This window comes from Antechinus flavipes, chromosome 2 (genome assembly GCF_016432865.1).
Source record: "Antechinus flavipes isolate AdamAnt ecotype Samford, QLD, Australia chromosome 2, AdamAnt_v2, whole genome shotgun sequence".
Taxonomy (NCBI): Eukaryota; Metazoa; Chordata; class Mammalia; order Dasyuromorphia; family Dasyuridae; genus Antechinus; species Antechinus flavipes.
In genome coordinates this window covers 135,218,575-135,239,565 of record NC_067399.1, presented here as the reverse complement: position 1 = coordinate 135,239,565, position 20,991 = coordinate 135,218,575, and the positions used below count along the sequence as shown (strand labels likewise).

Genomic DNA, 20,991 nt, shown 5'->3' with positions numbered 1-20,991 from the left:
AAATTACATGATGGAGAGGTGAAAATGTGGATATTAGAAAGAACACTGGGTTTGAAGTCAGACAACTTGAGTTTCAAATTATTATTTTGAGCATGTAATTTATTCTTAGTAAAATGAACTTGACTAGAAGATTTCAAAGATTGTATCTCTAAAGTTTATAAGAAATTGCTATAAATGGGATCCTTAACAATTCCAAACATGTTTTGCCCAATGATAGTAACATTAAGGGGGCAGTTAAGGGGGCAGCTAGGAACACCGAGCTTAGAATCAGGAAAACTCTTCTTGTGTTTAAATATGGCTTCAACCACTTACTGCCTGTATAATCTTAAGCAAGTTAATTGCCCCAGTTTGCCTCAGTTTCCTCCTCTGTAAAATGAGTTGGAGGAAATAGTAAATCACTTCAGTGTCTTTTCCAAGAAAACCCCATATGAGGTCACAAAAAATTGTATATGACTGAAATGATTGAACAACATTATTCATAGCGACTACTTGGAAGGAGAACATTCATGTAGATGTGTAAGAATTGGTATATTAAAAAAAAATCACTCATTACTTCATACTTCTTCATTACAGAATTTTATGAAGATTCAACATTAAGTCATTGCTGGCAGCCAAGACAGTGGCAGGTAAAAAGCAGACTGAGTTTCATTATAAGGTTATGCCCAGTACATAGGAAATGATGCCATGTGCTTCTGAACGTAAAAGCTCTTTCCAGAAAGATTTGTGGTCAATAACTGTTGAGAAAATGATGCATTATTGTATCTCCACTGACTGAAAAATCTACGCCAACTCTTCTTCCCTTCCATGCTATTTCAGAAGCACCAATTCAGCTATGATATATCATTTCCTATCCAACTTCCTTTTGAAGTGCAGTTTCCTTTATTTCAGAATTACCTCAGGAAGTGTGGTAATCAGCTTTAGTGGAAATCACAGGAGTATTCAGTCTGTCATGAACATGATAAACTGATGACATTAGAGCTAAGAGAAAAATGCTTACTTGAATAACAGAGTCTATAATAAAAGTCGAGACACAAGAGTGTAGACAAATCTATTACTAACTAGCTATAATAAGTAGGTCAACTTCTCTGTTTTGTTAACTCATCTCTAATATGGGGGTGCCTCTCCCGGTTACCTCAGAAGGTGATTGTAAAGGCCAAATTAAATGATGTAGCACTTTGGAAAATATATACTTCTCTAAGAATTTCAATTGTTAGTTAATAAATTTCCTTTTTAAAATGCCGTATATTTATATGAAGCTGGTAATGAGGCACTTTCAATTTCTTCCCATCCACCATTAGGTTCATATTGAGTTATTTCCCATGAGAATAAAGGGAAGAGCAGAACTGACTTAGAAAGCGGCTACATGATACCGGTAAACAGATATTACCATTACAATGAAGCATCAATAAAAGGCAGCCAGATTTTTTAAATTGGAGCATACACAAAGTTGCTCAAGACTGAGAGTGTTAGTCTTCACAATAAAATAAGCCATTTAAGACTCCAAGCTCTGAATTTTCAGGGGCTTCTTTAACAGAAATGTAACAAATAACATTCTATTAGTTTTGCTAAGGTTCTTATTTGAGCATGTTAAAAATATTTTTTATTAGGGATACATTATTGTAGGTAATAAAAAAAATAGCTTCACAAAAGAATGGGCTTCTTCCCATAATGGTGCTACGTTTTGTTTTGTTTTGTTTTGTTTTGTTTTTTTTTTTTTTTTGGTGCTACGTTCTAAAATAAGCACATCAATGTCTATATATATCTAGTTATATTGTACTATTCCAGAAAGTAAAATGAAACAAAACAATACTACAAGTCTCACAATATACTCATTCTCCCATTCATATATTACAAGTAATAGTTCCTCTATACAGGTATAAACACTTCAACTTTAACATATATTTGGTAAACAGTCCTTGATAGTCCACCTGAAAGAACTATAGTCTTACATTCAAAATAAAGAGAACAATGGCTCCACCTGCTGATAAAGGGATAAAATAGAAGAACAGATTTACAATATTAGAATTTCTGCCTTCCTTTTTAGTTCCATATAATCCATTCTTCCTATTGAAAAAGTTTTGAGATCTCTGCAAAATGTCATAATTATTAGCAAAAGCAGATCAGAGTTCTCTAAGATATTCCAGTAATTTCTTCAATGACCTTATAAGCTTTTAAGTTTTAAATCAATTGTACAGCTCCAGAAGCCACTAGAGGTGCAATGATTTTGTATCTGATCAAATGTTGAGAACCTTCCTCCAAGTCAATCACATATTCTCTGAAAGAAAAAACAATACAGATTTGTAGGAAGAACAGAAAGTGGCAATTTTTCTTAAGAACGTGACTTTTTGCTACTGTGATAACTTAAGTCACTTACCTTTGTTCATCTGTCTCTGGCTCTACCAAAATGTTTTCTTGTCTTTCCTTCACTCTCAGAAAAACATATGAATCTAAGTCAGGTTTGGGAACTGCCAGAAAAACAATGAATGATTAATGGTATGAAAAGAGACAAAGTCTAATGAAGACAATATGAAAAAATTACCTTCTTGAATTCCATGTACAACTCATCCACTCATTTGACAAGTATTTACTGAAGTAAATGATCATAATAACCAAAGATCTCACTTTCTAGGATAAGAACTTATTATTTGACAAAAACTGCTGGGAAAACTAGATAATAAAATACAAAGATCAAAATGGGCATATGATTTAAAATATAAAGGGTAACATCATAAGCTAAAAATTAGAAAGGCAAGGAATGGACTACCTGTCAGATATATGGAGAAGGGAAGAATTCATGACAAAATAAGAGAGCATTATAAAATGTAAGAGATAATTTTGATTAAATTAAAAAGGTTTTCAACAAAACCCATGCCACCAAGATTAGAAGGAAAGCAGAAAACTGGGAAATCATCTTTACAGCAAGCGTCTCTGATAAAGGCCTCATTTCTCAAATATATAGAGAACTGAGTCAAAGTTATAAGAATATAAGTCATTCCCCAACTGACAAATAATTAAAAGAGATGAAAACAGATCAAAACTGTGGTCATATGAAGAAGTGCTCTAAATCACTGTTGATTAGAGAAATTAAAATTAAAACAACCAAGAGGTACCACTTCACACCTATCAAATTGGCTAATATCACAAAAAAGAAAAATGATAAATGTTGGAGGAGATGTGGGAATATACACACTGTTGCAGTTGTGGCTCTCCCCCTTTCCGAAGAGCAATTTGGAATTATGCCAAACCATAATTGGCATACTAATGATGTGTATCTAACTGGGCAACCAAACTGTGTATATCTGTTGTCACAGCAATACCACTACTAGATCTATATCCCAAAGAGATCATAAAAACAAGAAAAGGACTTATGTATGCAAACATTTTTTTTAAATTTAAATTTTATTTTATTTAATAATAACTTTGTATTGACAGAATCCATGCCAGGATAATTTTTTTACAACATTATCCCTTGCACTCGCTTATGTTTCGTTTTTTCCCCTCCCTCCCTCCCTCCACACCCCCCCCCCCCAAGATGGCAAGCAGTCCTATATATGTTAAATATGTTGCAGTATATCCTAGATATAATACATATTTGCAGAACCGAACAGTTCTCCCGCTGGTATGCAAACATATTCATAGCAGCTCTTTTTGTGATTACAAAATTTTGGAAATCGAGAAGATGTTCACCAGGTGGGGAATGACTGACCAGGTTGTGGTATATGAATGTAATGGAATACTGTCTGCAGTAAGAAATGATGAGTGCGCAGATTTCAGGAAAACTTGGAATGACTTGTACAAAATTCATATAAAGTGAAATGAGAACCAGGAAAGCACTGTACACAGTATTAGCAACATTGTGAGATGATCAACTATGAATGACTTAATTCTTAACAATATAATTTAAGAAAAGTACAAAAGAATCATGATGGAAAATGCTATCCACAACCAGATAAAGAATTGATGGCCTCTGAATACAGACTGAAACATTATTTTCACTTTTCCCCCCCTTTCATCTGTTTCTTCTTTCACAACTATGACTATTATGAAAATACATTTTACATAATCACACATATATAACCTATATCAAAATCGTAAACCATTTTAGGAAGAGGGAAGGAGAAAAATCAGAAACTCAAAACTTTGTAAAAATGAATGCAAAAAATTGCCACCATATAATTGAGAAAAAATACTATTAAAAAACAAAACCAAAAAATATTTACTGAGCATTGATGATGTACTTAGCTACTATATAGATATGAACAAATAAAAAAAAAATTTGAGCAAATCACTGTCTAGTCTCTTTGCATTATCTTTAAAACAATGTGAAATAAAAAATGAGAAGGGAAAAGAAATACTCTCACAATAAGAGAAAAAAATTCCAAGTAATAAATTAGCAAAAGTGTCTTAAATACAATGAAGACAATAGGATAGAATAAGAGCAGGAGAAATATTCAGAAGGAAATAAAACAACTACATCTCTAAAATAGAGAAGAGACATTCCCAAAGAATCTTCAGAATGATATGGGATGACTAAAGGAAGATTTGCCATGCAAAAGATGGCTGAGTAAAGAATTAAACTTTGTAGAAATTTGACGATGAAAATGTTGATGAAACAGTGGAGCACCCAGAACCCTGCCCTTAGTGGGAGGGACCTTTAGTGTGGATAAATCTCAGAACTTATATCCTATAACTACACAGTAAACTATAGTCCTGATAATGAGGTGTAACAGAAACAATGTTAAGAGCACAGTAAGCTAAACACACATATACATATCTATAGATCTCTGTTTATTTTAAACAATATCATTAAAGAGCCTGAGCCAAGTGGTCTAGCCCAGAATTATGCTCAAAATCACTAATAAACATAGAAGTGCAAATTAAAACACCATGAAATAGCACTTTATATTTAAATTGGCAATAATGGTAAAATATGAAAAAACTCAACTTTTGTTAATTTTGGGAGAATAGCTGGTACAAATGAGGATAATCCAATGATTGAAAAAATGTAGAATTATGCATAAATGTATAAAATTGTCCATACTTTATAAAAATATAAGTAGGCAGATATAGGTGAGCGTTAACTTGTCTCATAATCAACCGTGAGAATTACCAACTAATCCTAATGATATAGAGGAATAATGCAAATGGAGTCTAGAAAAAGCCCGTCGTCATACGTGCCATGTGCCTTTCCTTTGGCTAGAATGCCCACTCTGGCCTATTCAAATCTTTTTTTTAAAGTGTATTTTAAATGATTCTTGCCCCCCTCCCCTCTCCCCCAACCCCCTCAGCAATTGGGTTTAAGTGACTTGCCCAGGGTCACACAGCTAAGAAGTATTAAGTGTCTGAGGCCAGATTTGAATTTAGGTCCTCCTGACTTCAGGGCTGGTGTTGTAACCAATGCCCCAAATAACTGTTCCTGCCTATTCAAATCTTGATGCTGATGTCAAGGCATAAAGAGACGACCAGTTTTCCAGAGATGAGGCCCAGCAAGCATGCTACATTCTGGCTTTGGTACAAGGATCCCTTGCTTCACCCTCTGAATGATCTCAGCCACAGCACAACCCAGAGCTGCTTCTGCTGTCGCCATGTTGCCATTACCCATGGCTGTCAGGGCTCTGGTTCGCTGGGTGCCCTGGGCAGGAGCACTGAACGTCACCATAAGAGGGCGGCCCCTCCCCCGGGGGTGGGGCTTACACCAGGGTGCTTGCCAGCAGTTTCCTTCACTTTGAAATGAGACTTCTGTTTTATTTCTGACTCTCCAGTCTCTAGCCTGCTTTGTTCAGCCCTGGCCATCCACAGGTTAGGAGGCCAGTTTCATTGGTCTGACAATAAACTATTTTGGCACTCTCAGATTTAGATAAATCAAATCACAAAACAAATAAGAAAGAAATTAAAGAGGTAAATAGAATATTAGAAAAATTAGGTATGATAGATCTCTGGAGAAAACTGAATGGTGACAGAAAGGAGTATACTTTCTTCTCAGCAGTTCATGGAACCTACACAAAAATTGACCATATATTAGGACATAAAGACCTCAAAATTAAATGCAGGAAGGCAGAAATAGTAAATGCTTTCTTTTCAGATCACAATGCAATAAAAACTACATTCAACAAAAAGTTAGGTGTAAATAGACCAAAAAGTAATTGGAAACTAAATAATCTCATCTTAAAGAATGATTGGGTGAAATAGCAAATTATAGACACAATTAATAATTTCCCTCAAGATAATGACAATGATGAGACATCATATCAAAACTTATGGGATGCAGCCAAAGCAGTAATAAGGGGAAATTTTATATCCTTAAAGGCTTACTTGAATAAAATAGAAAAAGAGAAGATCAATGGGCCTACAACTCAAAAAGTTAGAAAAAGACCAAATTAAAAACCCCCAATCAATTACTAAACTTGGAATTCTAAAATTAAAAGGAGAAATTAATAATATAGAAAGTAAAAAAAAACTATTGAACTAATAAATAAAACTAAGAGTTGGTTTTATGAAAAAACCAATAAAATTGATAAACCTTTGGTAAATCTGATTAGAAAAAGGAGAGAGGGAAATCAAATTAGCAGTCTTAAAAATGAAAAAGAAGAACTTTCCACTGTTGAAGAGGAAATTAAAGAAATAATAAGGGGTTACTTTGCCCAACTTTATGCCAATAAATTTGATAACCTAAGCGAAATGGATGACTACCTCCAAAAACAAAGGCTTCCCAGATTAACAGAGGAGGAAGTAAATTGCTTAAATAGTCCCATTTCAGAAAAAGAAATAGAACAAGCTATTAATCAACTCCCTAAAAAAAATCCGCAGGACCAGATGGATTTACATGTGAATTCTACCAAACATTCAAAGAACAATTAGCCCCAATGCTTTATAAACTATTTGAAAAAATAGGGAATGAAGGTGTCTTACCAAATTCCTTTTATGACACAGACATGGTACTGACACCTAAACCAGGTAGGTTGAAAACAGAGAAAGAAAATTATAGACCAATCTCCCTAATGAATATTGATGCTAAAATCTTAAATAAGATATTAGCAAAAAGTCTACAGAAAATCATCCCCAGGATAATACACCACGATCAAATAGGATTTATACCAGGAATGCAGGGCTGGTTCAATATTAGGAAAACTATCAGTATAATTGGCCATATTAATAATCAAATTAACAAAAAACATATGATCATCTCAACAGATGCAGAAAAAGCATTTGATAAAATCCAACATCCATTCTTATTAAAAACTCTTGAGAGTATAGGAGTAAATGGACTTTTCCTTAAAATAATCAGTAGCATCTATTTAAAACCAGCAGTAAGCATCATATGTAACGAGGACAAACTGCAACCATTCCCAATAAGATCAGGAGTGAAACATGGTTGCCCACTATCACCGTTACTATTTAATATTGTATTAGAAATGCTAGCTTTGGCAATAAGAGTTGAGAAAGAGATTAAAGGAATAAGAATAGGCAATGAGGAAACCAAATTATCACTCTTTGATGATGATATGATGGTATACTTAGAGAACCCCAGAGACTCTACTAAAAAGTTATTAGAAACAATCCACACCTTCAGCAAAGTTGCAGGATACAAAATAAACCCACATAAGTCATCAGCATTCTTATATATCACTAACAAAACCCAATAGTTAGAGTTACAAAGAAAAATTCCACTTAAAGTAACTACTGATTGTATAAAATATTTAGGAATCTATCTGCCAAGGGAAAATCAGAAACTTTACGAGCAAAACTACAAAACACTTTCCACACAAATTAAGTCTGATCTAACCAACTGGAAAAATATTAAATGCTCTTGGATTGGGTGAGCAAATATAATGAAGATGACAATACTACCTAAATTAATCTATTTATTTAGCGCTATACCAATCAGACTCCCCAAAAACTACTTTGATGAACTAGAAAAAATAACAACAAAGTTCATATGGAAAAACAAAAGGTCAAGCATTTCAAGGGAATTAATGAAAAAAAAAATCAAATGAAGGTGGCCTAGCTGTACCAGATCTAAAATTGTATTATAAAGCAGCAGTTACTAAAACCATCTGATATTGGCTAAGAAATAGACTAGTTGATCAATGGAATAGGTTAGGTTCAAAGGACAAAACAGCCAATAACTTTAATAATATAGTGTTTGACAAACCCAAAGACCCCAGTTTCTGGGATAAGAATGCATTATTTGACAAAAATTGCTGGGAAAATTGGAAATTAGTATGGCAGAAACTAGGCATTGACCCACACTTAACACCATACACCAAGATAAGGTCAAAATGGGTTCATGACCTAGGCATAAAGAATGAGATTATAAATAAATTGGAAGAGCATAGGATAGTTTACCTCTCAGACATGTGGAAGAGGGAGGAATTTATGACCAAAGAAGAACTAGAGATCACTACTGACCACAAAATAGAAAATTTTGATTATATCAAATTGAAAAGTTTTTGTACAAACAAAACAAATGCAGACAAGATTAGAAGGGAAACAATAAACTGGGAAAACATTTTTACAATCAAAGGTTCTGATAAAGTCCTCATTTCCAAAATATATAGAGAATTGACTCTAATTTATAAGCAATCAAACCATTCTCCAATTGATAAATGGTCAAAGGAAATGAACAGACAATTCTCAGACGAAGAAATTGAAACTATTTATAGACATATGAAAATATGCTCCAAATCATTATTAATCAGAGAAATGCAAATTAAGACAACTGGGATACCACTACACACCTGTCAGATTGGCTAGAGTGACAGGGAAAGATAATGTGGAATGTTGGAGAGGATGTGGGAAAACAGGGACACTGATACATTGTTGGTGGAATTGTGAACACATCCAGCCATTCTGGAGAGCAATTTTGGAACTATGCTCAAAAAGTTATCAAACTGTGCATACCCTTTGATCCAGCAGTGTTTCTACTGGGCTTATATCCCAAAGAGATACTAAAGAAGGGAAAGGGACCTGTATGTGCCAAAATGTTTGTGGCAGCCCTGTTTGTAGTGGCTAGAAGCTGGAAAATGAAAGGATGCCCATCAATTGGAGAATGGTTGTTTAATTGTAATATATGAACATTATGGAGTATTATTGTTCTGTAAGGAAAGACCAGCGGGATGAATACAGAGAGGACTGGCGAGACTTACATGAACTGATGCTAAGTGAAATGAGCAGAACCAGGAGATCATTATATACCTCAACAATGATACTGTTTGAGGATGTATTCTGATGGAAGTGGATCTCTTCGATAAAGAGAGCTAATTCAGTTTCAATTGATCAAAGATGGACAGAAGCAGCTACACCCAAAGAAAGAACACTGGGAAATGAATATAAACTGCTTGCATTTTTGTTTTTCTTCCCAGGTTATTTATACCTTCTGAATTCAATTCTCCCTGTGCAACAAGAAAACTGTTCGGTTCTGCACACATATATTATATCTGGGATATACTGTAACCTATTCAACATGTAAAAGACTACTTGCCATCTGGGGGAAGGGGTGGAGGGAGGGAGGGGAAAAATCAGAACAGAAGTGAATGCAAGGAATAATGCTATAAAAAATTACCCTGGCATGGGTTCTATCAATAAAAAGTTATTAAAAAAAAAACTATTTTGAAAAGATGAGAAAATTAGGATTACTAGTTTTTTTGAGGTAAGACAATACCTGAGCTGGGTTTACAGCTCTGACACTAACAGTGGGACAGGATCACAGACTCATCCTACAGACTTTGGCATATACAGGTAATAATCAGGACAGTCAACCAAGGAGAAGTCTACAATGCCTTCTGAACCAGGAGAACCTTCCAGCTGTGGGGTGGGATAGCAGCAAAGCAGGGTGTGCCCTAGAATTAGGAAGATCAGAGATCAAATCCAGCTTCAGATATTTACTAGCTATGTGACACTGGACAAGCTGCTTAATCTGCCTGCTTTAGTTTTCTCAGCTGATACAGGATTGCTGTATCAATTAAGATATTTATGAAATGCTTAGCACACTATCTGTGCTTAACAAACGCATGTGGCCTTCCCCTTCCCCTTCCCTGTCTACTAAACAATCTGGAAAATTGGCCAAGGACATGCACCCAATGACATACTCTAAAAATCATAAGAAAAAAAGAATATGGATACCATATTTCAAGAAATCACTGAATCTATTAGAACCAGAGAGCTAAATTAAAATAAAAAGAATCCACTGGTCACCTCCTGAAAGGAACTCCAAAAAGAAACTCCCCAAAATATCAAATTCTGATTAAAGAAAAACAAAACAAAACAGTATAAAAAAAACAAGAGTTCAAATACAATACCATAGTCAGGATCACATAAGATCTGGCAGTTATCACTATAGAGGAGTCAAATTAGAATACAACATTACAAAAGGCAAAAGAGAAGGACTTTAAGCAAGAATATGCCTAGGGAAAAGTAGGAGAAAAACAAAGGATCTCTAATGAAGAGTAGGGGAAGGGGCATCACTTGAACTTCACTCCCATCTGAACTGGTCAAAGGAGAATAGAACACACAGAATTTGGTATATAAATAAATCAAACTGAATAGGGAAATAGAGAATGGGGAGTTTTTTTTTTTTTTGGAAGTTCATTTGTGACATTTAGTTTTTACAATTAAGTTATTTAAATTCTCTACTTCTTGTTCTATTTTGGACATAATATATATGTAATTTCTAACTGCATCTATTTAAATTTCCAGTTTTATTGATCTACAGTTAGAAAAAAAGTTTCTCATAATTTTTCTGATTTTTTTTTTGCTTAAAAAAGAAAAAAGACAAAAAAGAAAAAAGAAAAAAAAGATTGCAAGACAGTTAGAAGCAAGTATTTTACTGTTTATTCTCGGGAAGGGAGATTTCACTTACCTAACCTTAGGAGATCCACCTTTTGCAGGTTAGGAGGCATGTGCCTTAAGGCCACAGCTTTCAGATAGGTTTCCATGTTGGCCATGTACCTGAAATATGCAAATTATGACTATTGAAGGCAATATGCATAAGCAAAGACAGTCCAGGGAACATAATAGGGCTACAAAGTTCCAGAAAACCTGTGTTTGATTAGGTAAGTTATCTTTTGACCCATCTAGTATTAGGATTGGAAGGTCAGGTAATTGAGGAAGAATATAATAAAGTGACATTCTAAAAAGACAGTTTTAGGGAAAGAGAAAAAAGGGGAGGTGGCTTTATATTGAGAACAAAAAGGTAAAGGGAAATGGACTACATCATAGGGTTGATAAGATGATGATTGGGAATGGAAATAAGGTACAACTAAACACTTATTGTGTTTATTTTTAGTAATGAAAAGGATTTTTAGAACAGGAGGGACTTTTAAAAAGTTAATGAGAAAATGAATCAATCATAAGACTGAGGAAGGTAAAAATTCCTACCTTTACTAAGTTCAAGTCATTTGGCCAAAATAACCTTTACTATATCTCAGAATATGAAAAAAGACTTGTAGATATAATTGCTAAACTCTTGTAAATGACTTCTAAGAAAATGTTGCAAAAGATGAAAAATGACTACTTCAGACTATAGAACTGTGGGCCAGAATTCATATTTGGTAAAATTCCAGCACTAATGATTATTACTGATCAATATGTCCCTACTATGTATTTTCTAATCAGTGCAAGTGTTTCTTCAAGTGGAATCTGGAAGACCATATATCTGTCCATAATGTTTTAGTCAGGACTCATATTGGGTAAAAGTTGGATTAGAGACCTCCAAAATTCCTTCCACCTCTGAGATTATATGACTTACTGGTCACTCACTCTTTGGCAAAGGCAAACTCTTCTGGGGAAAGAATGGAAGGTTCTCCTTTAGACCGCGTCTTTTCCTTTTCAAGGACATGAGGGAAAAACTTCTCTATCTGTCATAGAGAAGAAAAGTTATTATTCACCAAGCTTTTGCTATCATATAACTTCTTTTCAAAGCCAGACATCTCAATTTATCATGTTTATCAGCAAAAATAAAAATGCCCAACATTAATCTTCACTAAACTATACATGTGCTTATAACAAATCTTTTTTGATTACTGAGGGGAAAACACTAATATCAGAATCTTAAAATATTTTATTTCTTTTTATTGGCACCAATATAATCTTAATGACCACAGGGCTCCCAGAAGATTAACCATGGTATTAGACATATCTTACTCTATCTGAAATGTCTAATTCTCTAATCAAAAAAAATACTCTTGTCTTATGGTCTATTTTATCTCTAACATATAATAAATCCCAATTAATTTTTCAAACCTGCTTTTCCTTTACTCAAATAAGTCAAATCTTTTTCCCTTTCTTTTAGCACAAATAACTATAACATTCTATTCCACTTTCTTCATAAAAATCTTCACCTAGGACTCCTTTTTTCCTAGAAAAACCTGTGGTTTTTTTGTTGTCTCCCCTTCCTCCCCCCAATAGTACTTTCTACTCCTGAGGTATTATATAGACTAGAAAGCACTTCTTAGGGACCTTTACTATATACAAAATGAAGATATTTTATTATCTAACCTTCATCAGTCGACACCTCAAGTAGCTGCTCAGGACATAGCGGATTCTTTCTACTTCCATATGGTGGATGCTAACTTTCAAATCACCTTTCTTTGCTCGCCTGAGATTCTTTTCCTGTTGAAGAACAAATTTTAATTAAAACATCCTAAGTGTAAAGATATCACTTACTAATAAACTCTATGAAGAGAAACAGTACTGAATTTGAAACATGTCAGCATTCTAGAATACAGGAAACTGTTTTCAGGTAGAGAATCAGAAAACTGCAAATGTTGCCAAGTTTGCCTTTGCTTTGGGATTGAATTTATTTGTACAAATTATGAAATTATGTACAAAATATACAAATTATACCCAAGCAACATCAGAAAGAAACTGAAATCATACTTCTAATAATTAACACTCACTGGCCAGAGATACCAAATAAATAATCTTAAAGATGATGATATAGGAACATTGGGACAACTCTGGAAGGATATAAACATTAGTTTAGAAATAACTAATAGATCTTTGCTGTTATTCTGCCCTTTTGCTAATGATATTCTGAAAGCAATCCCAGTCCAGATTACCTGATCACCTACACTAACCAAACCCATGTTGCTTTCTCTTCTGCATTCTGAAACTGGAAGCTCTTACCATATGATTCAGCTGTTCTATGACACATTCTACAATTTCAGATTTGTTCTCCAGTAGCTCAGGGGAAAATTTTTCATTTAGCCAGGCCTATGGAAGAAAGCACAATAGCTTGAGAATTCATAAGAGAAAGCCACTGTGACAGTCACAGAGGTCCCTAGAAGGAACTCTGAAATTGTGTCAGCCCCAACACCATGAAAAGCATAGAATCCTTACATAAGAAAATTATCATTTCCCTAGCAGTTAAAACATATTGGATATACTATGAAGACAAAACTTTTTTAAAGATGGATTTTCCTTTTTCTTCTGGTTTTGGTTTGACAACTGTGTTCACAGATCTCACATTTGGCATACACAAAAATGACAACTTACTTCAAAAAATACATCAGAGTGAAACCTTTACTCTGCAGTAATATTACCTGATTTTCAAATAGTACCTCTCACCAAGTAATAGCAACAAAACTTCTATCTCTAGATATTTATGCATCAGTGACATTTCCCCATATGCCGGCATTTCCTATCACAAAGCAATGGCACTACCTTTGTTATCATAGTTGAAATAATAATTGATATTTCTTTTCATCCATAAAGCTTAAAGAATTTTAGAAACACCTTTTCAATCATCTTCCTAAATATACTTATGATGTGAATAGGAAATGGCTGCTATTAGCATCTTTTACTGTTAAGAAAACAGAATGAAAGGTTAAGTAATTTTTTTTTAAATCTAAGAATGTTACAGGGACCACATTGGAAATTGGTCTTCTCCTTCACTGATTAAGATAGAAGTCTTTTTTTTTTTTTAAATAACTTTTTATTAATAGAACTCATGCCAGGGTAATTTTTTTACAACATTACCCCTTGCATTCACTTCTGTTCCGATTTTTCCCCTCCCTCCTTCTACCCCCTCCCCCAGATGGCAAGCAATCCTTTACATGTTGAATAGGTTACAGTATATCCTGGATATAGTATACGTGTGCGGAACCGAACAGTTTTCTTGCTGCACAGGGAGAACTGAATTCAGAAGGTATAAATAATCCGGGAAGAAAAACAAAAATGCAACCAGTTTATATTCATCTCCCAGTGTTCTTTCTTTGGGTATAGCTGCTTCTGCCCATCTTTGATCAATTGAAACTGAATTAGCTCTCTTTATCGAAGAGATCCACTTCCATCAGAATACATCCTCAAACAGTATCATTGTTGAGGTATATAATGATCTCCTGGTTCTGCTCATTTCACTTAGCATCAGGTCATGTAAGTCTCGCCAGTCCTCTCTGTATTCATCCTGCTGGTCATTCCTTACAGAACTAAGATAGAAGTCTTAATTCTGTCCTAAGACATTTAGCATTCGTTGATCTACATTTATATATCTGATCATCAATAGTTGACTATGAATATCTACATAGATTTTTCTATTATAAGAAATGATTAAAATTTTATTTTAGCTTGCAGACTTCATGAAGAATATACCCAATTTCTTTCCTTTTTTCTTAACTGAATTCCTAATCTTTCAATCAACACCACTAACAAACATTAACTATATAAATGCTTACCAACATTTCCTAAGCATTTATTATTTGTGGTAGTCTTTAATAGTATTTTAAATTAATCAAATTAAGCAAAAAGATGAAAATTATCCACAAATAGCTTACAATCTAGGAAGATAAACTTAAAGATAGAATAGAAAGTGATTTTTATCAAATAATGTTAAATATTGTCCCTCCCCTCCCCCAATTTATATTCAATTGAACATTTACTGAAGGTTCTACTATATGCAACCACAGCTAAAATCCCATTTTTCTGCTTCATTATTGCTAGAAATGTCCTTGGGTTCTTAAAAACTATGCCATTAAACATTAAAATTTGGAAGGCTTTAGATCAACCTTCATAGATTTTAATGACAGGGCTAATGTGTGGGTGACTAAGACTCATTACCAGAAAACAGGCAATGATGAATCAATATTTGGGCTACTATACCTTGTAAGAGGGTAAAAGTTAGAATCTGATTTATCTGAGGTAGAACTCACATTGATAAAAATCAGAGATCTGAAAATCAAGGCAGTATCTTAGACACAGAGGGAGAAATAAAGTCAAGTAAGATTTGTGTCTCTGCCAATGGCATATGTATAGATTGCATAAGTTCTTTACAATTACTAATCAATACAAGCCTGGTAATTTGATGCTTGATAGCAAATAGTAACAGATTGGTTAGACCCTATTGGCCTATTAGTTTATTTATGCCAATTAATCTGGTAAAAGTTTTTATTAAAAAATTCAGGTGAGCTGAATAAATTTAGCACATGGATTGGCAAAATGGATAGCTAAAGGTTCTATATGGGAACTCTTAAGGTCTCTACAATTCTGTCTCGGCACCAGATAACAAAACTCACTTTGCTTCTATTTAACTGTTTTTATCAAATATGTCCAAACGTGTTCTTCATTATCAGTAAGAAGTAAGACTTCTTTAGTGGGACAATAGGGAGGTGACAGATTTTGTTAGATATAGAACTCCCTGGGTTAGATTGGTCCTTGTGCTTTTAGGATTAGCCTTGATTCTGTTCCTATTGTCTGTAGGTATTACAAATAGAAGAATTTGTAATAAAACGATGGTTTAATGTAGGGTTATCTTTGGGATGCTTACCTGCTCCAGTTTTCCAATAAGTTCTGCAGGAGTTAGTACCACCTCCTCACTACCTCCATCAGAGTCTTGCTCAGTGAAATCTATCTCTTCTGTCATTTTCTGAAATCTGAAACCCAGTAACAGATTAAAGTATGCCTTCCAATATGGAATAAGAATGAGCTCATATTTATGTAGCATTCTCCTCACAATTCCCTGAGATCTAACCTCAGATAAGAAAATTGAATATCAGGGAGATAAAATGACTTAGCAAGTTTGGGTCTGGAGATAAAAAAGATTTCAAGAGTAATTTCAACCAAATCCTTTATTTTAAGACAAGTGAGCTGAGGTTTACAGGTAAAATTTTCTTAAGGTGATACAGCTATTAAATAACAATTATTCAACAAAATTTTCTGATCCCAAATCCTATGCTTCCCCCCTAATTACTTTTAAAAATCCCTGTAAGTCTGATGGATGTGATGATGGATGTAACCTCAAGAGTTCCTTTAGTTTGCATTTTTCTAGAAGTAGCCAGTACTTTTCCCTGTATATCATGCAGTTAATATTGATAGCTTGCATTTATGTAATTCTTTACATAAACAATTTTATTTGATCTTCACAATAAATATTAAGTAAATTGTTCCAATGTTATTAAACCCCTTACAAACGAGGAAACTCAGGCCCAGAAAAATTAATCTACTTCCTTAAGAAAACTGAGCTGAGAATTACTCTGCAAGGTCGGGGTGGGCAGGACATTGTCCTTCCCACCAGAACAGGCACAGCTGCCCTACGATAGAGTCAGTACCTAACCCACATTCAGGATATTCAAGTTCCTGTTCTTTCCTCTAAACCAAAAGGACGTTCTTTTTTGTGTGTGTGTGAACTTTTGTCAGTCTGGTGGACTTATTTCAGAATAAGGTTTTAGATGCATAAAATAAAATGCATATGGTTACAATGAAAAGCAATCATTTTAAATGAGGTAATTCTTCCCCTCCAATCTATCTTCAAGGCGTCACACATTTCAGACCCTGAAATCTATCCACAGACCCCAGCTTAAGCACCCTAGCTTAGACGGTCTCTCTCCCCCTATACACATGGATACATCACAGTTGTGGGGAGAGGTCACCGGTTCACAAACCCTAAGTTTTAGCTCGCACCTTCGCTGCGAGTGGCCCGGTGGAGGAGCAATAGGATCAGGAGTACCAGTCAAGGGCTAGGCCCGCACAGGTCAGCCTAGGGGCGAAGCAAATCTCGGGGGAGTAGAGTGGGGGTGGGGAAACCTTAGTCGCTCCTCCCTCGGCCTAAAGGGCCCCGCCCCTGCCCCATCCGACCCCGACCCTGGGCTTCACTAAGGGCCTAGTTCCCGATTCTTAGACCTGTGTAGAAAACAAAGAAGCGGGGGGGAGGTCGAAAGTGGGAGTTGAGGGAAGCAGGGAAGTAGTGGGAAGGAGGAAGAAAGGTCGGCGCAGCAGCTCTTACATTACCTGCTCTTCTCCCAACGGCTCCGTTTCCCGCCTTTTCCTCCCAAACTTCCCAATTAGGAGATGACGTCACCACGCCAACGTGAAGGCGGAGCTCGGACCAATCACAGCTCGAATACAGACTCCACTCGGCCCGCTCCCCTTGGCGTTCTTTGGCTCGCGAAGGAAGGGAGCAGCTACGAGCGTTCCGAGGCGCGTATGGTACAGTAAATTGACGCTAGCCCCGCCCTCTTCGCGTCCCACTTTCACCTCCCCCTCTCCTTTTCGGCCAATGAGCAGTCCGCACCGGAGGGGGGATCTGGGCAGGCAGTCTTTCGGCTGCCCTGGAGGTGGTGCCACAGCACCGCGTCTGAGAAGGGCAGTGTCCGGGCTTTGTCTGCGGTTCTGTGTCCTGTTAAGGCAAGCATCCTTTGGAATCCGTTGAGAACTGTGGTTTTATAGCACGTAATTTCCCCTCAGGAAAAGGGCTTCTTGTCATTTCTGTAGCATTTTAATTAAGGTTTACAAAACGCCTCTCATTCCCCTTCTTATTAAGCTGCATTTGACAATTTGCAAGCTTCTGCCTTGGGTTGGACAGCATGTAAGTTACCAGGTGCAGTAGATAGTAGGAAGACATCTTCCTCAGTTCAAATGTAACCTCAGACCCTGTGACCTTGGACAAGTCACTTCACTGTTTGCATCAGTTTTCTGGAGAAGGAAATGGCCAACCACTCTTGTATCTTTTCCAAAAGAAACCCCTCCCCCACAATGTAATCACCAACACACTGAACAAAGTTATATAGTTATTTAGGGTTCCTGTTTTTATGGAGTGTAGATGGAGGAAAGGGCCTCCATTCAAGATGATAACTAAGGACTTGTGAACAAAAATAATATACTAGCCAACGAGCCATCTCTACGGCAAACCCTAGCAATGCAGTGTAAACATTAAGTCCTACTAAGTGCTAAGCAAGCTGTGGATTCAAAAACAGAGGAAACAATTATTCCCTCCAAGGAGCATAAATGAAGGGGGGGGGATTTGTTTTTGTTAATTTACTATCATTAACTTTTATCACAATTAGAGGGGAAATTAATATATGTCATAAAGCATCAAAACATCAAACATAAAACATCAAGACATATTACAAATACATAGTAATATAATTTTGCATCAGAATATTTTGGAGTGGCCAACCCATTGCACCAGTGCCTTTCTCAATATTCACAAAGATTAAATTTTTTGTTGGAAAATTTCTAAAAGAAACCAAGACAACTACTCTAACAATTCACCATGGCACGAAGGGGCTGCCATGATGTCATTTCACAAATATGGTTAAAAAGTTACATGCACACATATCATATATACACACATACATATTTGAAAAGGTACTGTGCAGGTCTAATAGGAAGGACTTTTTGTAACTAATAGAACAAGACTTACAGAATGGAAGGGTAAGAAAAAGTAGGATAAGGACACTGGAGAAATGATCCTGAAGAATGGGCATATAGGGAGTCTGTACAGAGGAGTAGTTGGGAGAGATCATTTGCCTAGACAAATATTAGTCTATAGCTCACAATCAAAGGGATTTTTGTAGTCACAGGATAGAAGACTGTCCCACCTTTCACAATAGGAAAGGTAATGCTGATTTATCAGTCTCTAAGAAAGAGACAGAAAGATGTGTAGTGATGGGATATGAAGGGGGCATGTGTGTCAAGGGAGGGGGTGCTGAAATGGATAGGACCAAGGATAAGATTGTCCAATCCTTGGTTTTGTCTGATAATAATAGCTAATAATGTTAGTTAACATGTTTAGCGCCTACTATGTGCCAAGTACTGTACTGAACACTTTAAAGTATCTCATTGGATCCTTATAAGTACCCTGAGACATAAATAATGCCCAATGGTAGTGCCCTGGACATAGGAGAACACTAAGATGAAAAAAAAAGTTATTGCTCTCAAGTAGCTTACATTTTACCTGATTATTCTGATAATGAGCCTTTCCTAACAATGTAGCTAGGTAATGTAATAGATTAAAGTCCCTCACTTAGATAAGCTGGTCTTAAGATGATACAAGTTCATTACCTTCTGCTTTGTCCTTTTTATTTTGGCAGGACCTTTGAGAGCTGGACTTTAGAGGAGCTGCAATACTTCAAGGATCCAATTAAAGAAAAAAAACCTTTACCTAGCTTATTTCATTACTTCATTACAACAGACATAAAAAATAGTAATTTTTTTTTTATTTTGTTGAGGTCATAACCATTCCTGTTTTTGTAGTCCTTTAAGGTTTGCCAGGACATCTCAGAAAAATATTGTGAAGTGGTTATGCAAGTATCATTATTATTCTCATTTCACTGATGAAACAACTGAGACCTTAGAGGTAAAGCAACTTGTTCTTCCTGAGGTAAATAAGCATCTGAGATGGGCTTCTGACTTTTTCCCACATGCCATCCATGTCATCCATATGACCTACCAAGGTTGACCTTTTCTCTTGTGTTGCCATGAATGAGAATGGAATCCTTCTTCAGAGTAAGAGTGACCACGCGTTTCCATCACAGAGGGGAGTTCAGCATGTAATTGCTTTGCTTTTATTTTTCATCTTGTTACCCAGGACTCTCTGATTCACTACAATCTCCCTACATTTTCAGTCTTACTCTATTGACACTTTCCCTCTCTGCTCACAAACAGATGATATAATGGAAAGGGTACTGGATCCGGGCTCTGAGAGCATGGGTTCCAATTCTATCTCTAATGCTACCTGCCTCTGTGATGCTGGATAAGCCATATAATCTTTCTAGGTCTCTATTTTTTTATATATGAAATATATATATTGGGATATAACAACAGCATTTATATAGCATTTTAAGGTTTGAAAAGTGCTTTACAAATGTTATCTCATTTAGGATATCTCACCTGAAAGGTATATACTATTATTATTCTCATTATATGAATGGAGAAACTGAGGCTGAGAGAAGTGACTTGTTCCAAGTCATATAGCAAGTGTCTAAGACAGTATTTGAACTCAGATCTTTCTGACTGTGTCCAGTTCTCTATCCACTGTACCATTTAGCTACCTATGGCCATAATCCTATGTTTAGGTCTCCTGAAATCTAAATAACCTTTCCTTCCACCTGCACACTCTTCAAGTTACAATTCTATCTCTTCCTTTCAATACCAAATTTCTAGTAAAAGGAATTTATATTTCTTTAATGGAAGTCTGAGTCATGGACCTTTCCCCTCTAAGGCCATCTCTATGCAGAGAGGTCACAACAACTGAGGAAACTGATGGGGTCTGCACATGCGCCAGAGTCTCATTATAATCCACTTCCCCAACAATCATTTTTACTTAGGACTTTAAGGTTTATGAATTGCTAAAACAATCCATTTTATAAATGAGGAAATAGGCCCCAAGAAAGTATATGACTGGTAACATGGCTAACAAATGACAAGGTTGGGATTTGAGCCCAAATCCAGTGTCATTTCTACCATACCTTATCTCTCTACTAATTTTTTTTAGTCCTTCACAATCTGGTTTCTATTCCAACCACTCTATAAAAATTGTTCTTTTAAGTCACTAGTGACGTATTCAACAAATCCAAAGGTTTATTTTCAGTCCTCATCCTCTTTAGTTTATTCTGCAGCATGGAACACTATTGATTAATGATCCCTTCTTCTTGATACTCATATTTCCTTTGGCTCTCATGACAACACACTGTCTCGTTTTTTCTTCTTGCTTTGCTGATCAGTTCTTTTCTGTCACTTTCTCTGGCTTTTTTTTTTCTCTTTATATTCTCTCCTAAG

General features: G+C 35.6%; 1 protein-coding gene across 1 annotated transcript; it reads right to left on the bottom strand.

The window, feature by feature from the left end:
- Window positions 1-1,571: 1,571 nt before the first annotated feature.
- On the bottom strand, window positions 1,572-17,285 carry GINS4 (GINS complex subunit 4). Its single transcript, XM_051975575.1, has 8 exons — window positions 17,221-17,285; window positions 15,761-15,866; window positions 13,126-13,212; window positions 12,496-12,609; window positions 11,758-11,855; window positions 10,859-10,947; window positions 2,375-2,465; window positions 1,572-2,275 (listed from the first exon to the last, which is right to left on the bottom strand). The coding sequence occupies exons 2-8, from the start codon at window positions 15,854-15,856 to the stop codon at window positions 2,179-2,181; spliced, it is 672 nt and encodes a 223-aa protein (XP_051831535.1). The 5' UTR covers window positions 15,857-15,866; window positions 17,221-17,285; the 3' UTR covers window positions 1,572-2,178.
- Window positions 17,286-20,991: the final 3,706 nt, after the last annotated feature.

What these genes read in the sequence shown, in the direction of transcription:
- GINS4 (XM_051975575.1), bottom strand. Translation starts at nt 15,856, where the DNA reads ATGACAGAAGAGATAGATTTCACTGAGCAAGACTCTGATGGAGGTAGT. An exon ending in TTATTGGAAAACTGGAGCAG is followed by an intron (nt 13,213 to 15,760) that starts GTAAGCATCCCA and finishes TTTCTTCCATAG; the next exon opens with GCCTGGCTAAATGAAAAATT. An exon ending in GGTGGATCTCCTAAGGTTAG is followed by an intron (nt 2,466 to 10,858) that starts GTAAGTGAAATC and finishes TTTTTCTGGCAG; the next exon opens with TTCCCAAACCTGACTTAGAT.